The sequence below is a fragment of the Euprymna scolopes genome, chromosome 18 (genome assembly GCF_053919585.1).
Source record: "Euprymna scolopes isolate OS-2025 chromosome 18, ASM5391958v1, whole genome shotgun sequence".
NCBI lineage: Eukaryota > Metazoa > Mollusca > Cephalopoda > Sepiida > Sepiolidae > Euprymna > Euprymna scolopes.
Window position 1 is genome coordinate 113,034,626 of NC_136499.1, and position 2,500 is coordinate 113,037,125.

General features: G+C 32.8%; 1 protein-coding gene across 1 annotated transcript in view; it reads right to left on the reverse strand.

The window, feature by feature from the left end:
- Nucleotides 1-2,500, reverse strand: part of LOC145297772 (uncharacterized) — a 482,067-nt gene that overhangs the window by 259,571 nt on the left and 219,996 nt on the right. Inside the window, exon 27 of the mRNA XM_080144017.1 lies at nucleotides 1-43. This exon is cut by the window's left edge and continues 213 nt beyond it. Coding sequence (XP_080000143.1) covers nucleotides 1-43 — 43 coding nt within the window. The remainder of the gene's footprint in view (nucleotides 44-2,500) is intronic.

Here is a 2,500-nt window from a genome sequence, read left to right on the forward strand (position 1 = left end):
GTTGTGTATCTGCTTTGTTCAGCAGAAGTCCACTGAAAGTAATCTGAAAAATTTACAGAGGAAAAAAAAATTATTTTGATTTTTTTTATAATGATGATGATGATGATTATCCTCCTCAACAGCAACAACAACAATAACAACAACAACAACAATAATAATAATAATAATAATAATAATAATAATAATAATAATAATAATAGCAACAAACATCTCATAAACTGAATAGCAAATTCACTCACGCACACATATTCAGTTTAAGCACACGAAAAATGTCAAGGAAGTGTTCCCAGTTTAATTTCAACTGGAAGAATGCAGGGAACTCGTAATGTTACTTGAAGGGAGGGCGTAATCGTATGCATATTTGATTGGTTGGTTTGTTTTTGTTTTACGGCATATCAACCCTTTTCAGGTTATTTAATGCCGAATCCAGTTATTTTGAAGAAAAATCTTTTAATAGAATATATTTATTGTTTTCAAGTCGGTTTCTATTTAACCCACAGTTGGGAGCCTAACAGGTACTACCACTCCGAGTAAGAGTGGACCTGGGAGCAATGGCAATTAAAGGGTGGCTCCACACTCTCCAAAGCCTGCAAGCTGGGGCCTCACTATCAGATATAGTATAAGGTCATATCCAGGACCGTGGATATTTAAGGGAAGGGGTATGCATATATGAATATTAGAAGGTAGATGCACGTGTGTATGCGTTGTTGAACAGTAGAACATTCGTGTGTGGATATTTGAAGGAAGTGAATGGAAATGTGTATGTGTGTGTATGGATGTTTGAATGGAAGTGTGTGTGTGTGTGTGTGTGTGTGTGTGTGTGTGTGTGTGTGTGTGTGGATGTTTGAAGATGGAAAACATATATGTATAGGGTGGGCCAAAATAAGGGTCCTATCTTTAAATATAATCATATATATATATAGGACCCTTATTTTGGCCCACCCTGTATATATATTTAAAAAGAAAAACAGGCATGTACAGAAATTTGAAGGAGTAAATATACATGAAGGTTGGAACATGCGTGGTTTGGGATATTTAACAGAGAGGACGTGCGTGTATAGATATTTGAATTCGGGAAACGCATGTATGGATATCTAGAGAAAGTGGTATGTATGTATAGATATTTGAAAGGAATAACCATGCATTATTCTATAGGTATAGGATGGAACATTCATGTATAGATATTTGAAAGGTAGGTATGGCTATTTTAAGAGAGAACATAATGGTATGCATATTTGAAGAAGAACATAATTGTATGGATATTTGAAGAACATAATTTGAACACAATTGTATGGATATTTGAAGAAGAACATAATTTGAACATAAATGGTATGGATAAAATAATGGTATGGATACTTGAAGAACATAATTTGAACATAATGGTATGAATATTTGAAGAAGAACATAATTTGAACATAAATGGTATGGATAAAATAATTGTATGGATATTTGAAGAACATAATTTGAACATAATGGTATGGATATTTGAAGAAGAACATAATTTGAACATAAATGGTATGGATAAAATAATGGTATGGATATTTGAAGAAGAACATAATGGTATGGATAACATAATTGTATGGATGTTTGAAGGAAAACATAATTTGAACATAATGGTATGGATAACATAATAGTATGGTTATTTTAAGAAGAACATAATTGTATGGATTATTGAAGGTAGAACATAATTTGAACATAAATGGTATGGATAAAATAATGGTATGGATATTTGAAGAAGAACATAATGGTATGGATAACATAATTGTATGGATGTTTGAAGGAAAACATAATTTGAACATAAATGGTATGGATAACATAATAGTATGGTTATTTGAAGAACATAATGGTATGGATTATTGAAGGTAGAACATATTGTTCTGGAGATTTAAAGTAGAACATAATGGTATGGATATTTGAAGAAGAACATAATTTGAACATAATGCTTGGTTGGTTGGTTGTTTTTGTTTTACGGCATATCAACCCTTTTCGGGTTATTTAATGCCGAATCCAAAGATTTTGAAGAAATTTTTTTCATAGAATATATTTGTTTTTTTCAAGTCGGTTTCTATTTAACCCATAGCTGGGACACTAACAGGTACTACCACTCCAGGTCAAACTGGACCTGGGAGCAATGGTAATTAAAGGGTGGCTCCACACTCCCCAAAGCCCGCAAACTGGGGCCTCACCAGTGGATATAGTTTAAGGTCATATCCAGGACCAGAACCTAATGGTATGGATAACATAATGGTATGGATATTTGAAGAAGAACATAATTGTATGGATACTAAAGAAGAACATAATGGTATGGTTATTTGAAGAAGAACGTAATGGTATGGATATTTGAAGGTAGGAAATATTGGTCTGGAAATTTAAGTAGAACATAATGGTATGGTTATTTGAAGGGAGAACATAATGGTATGGTCATTTGAAGGGAGAACATAATGGTATGGATATTTGAAGGGGAATACCTATTAGGTATGGATATTTGAAGGCAGAACAT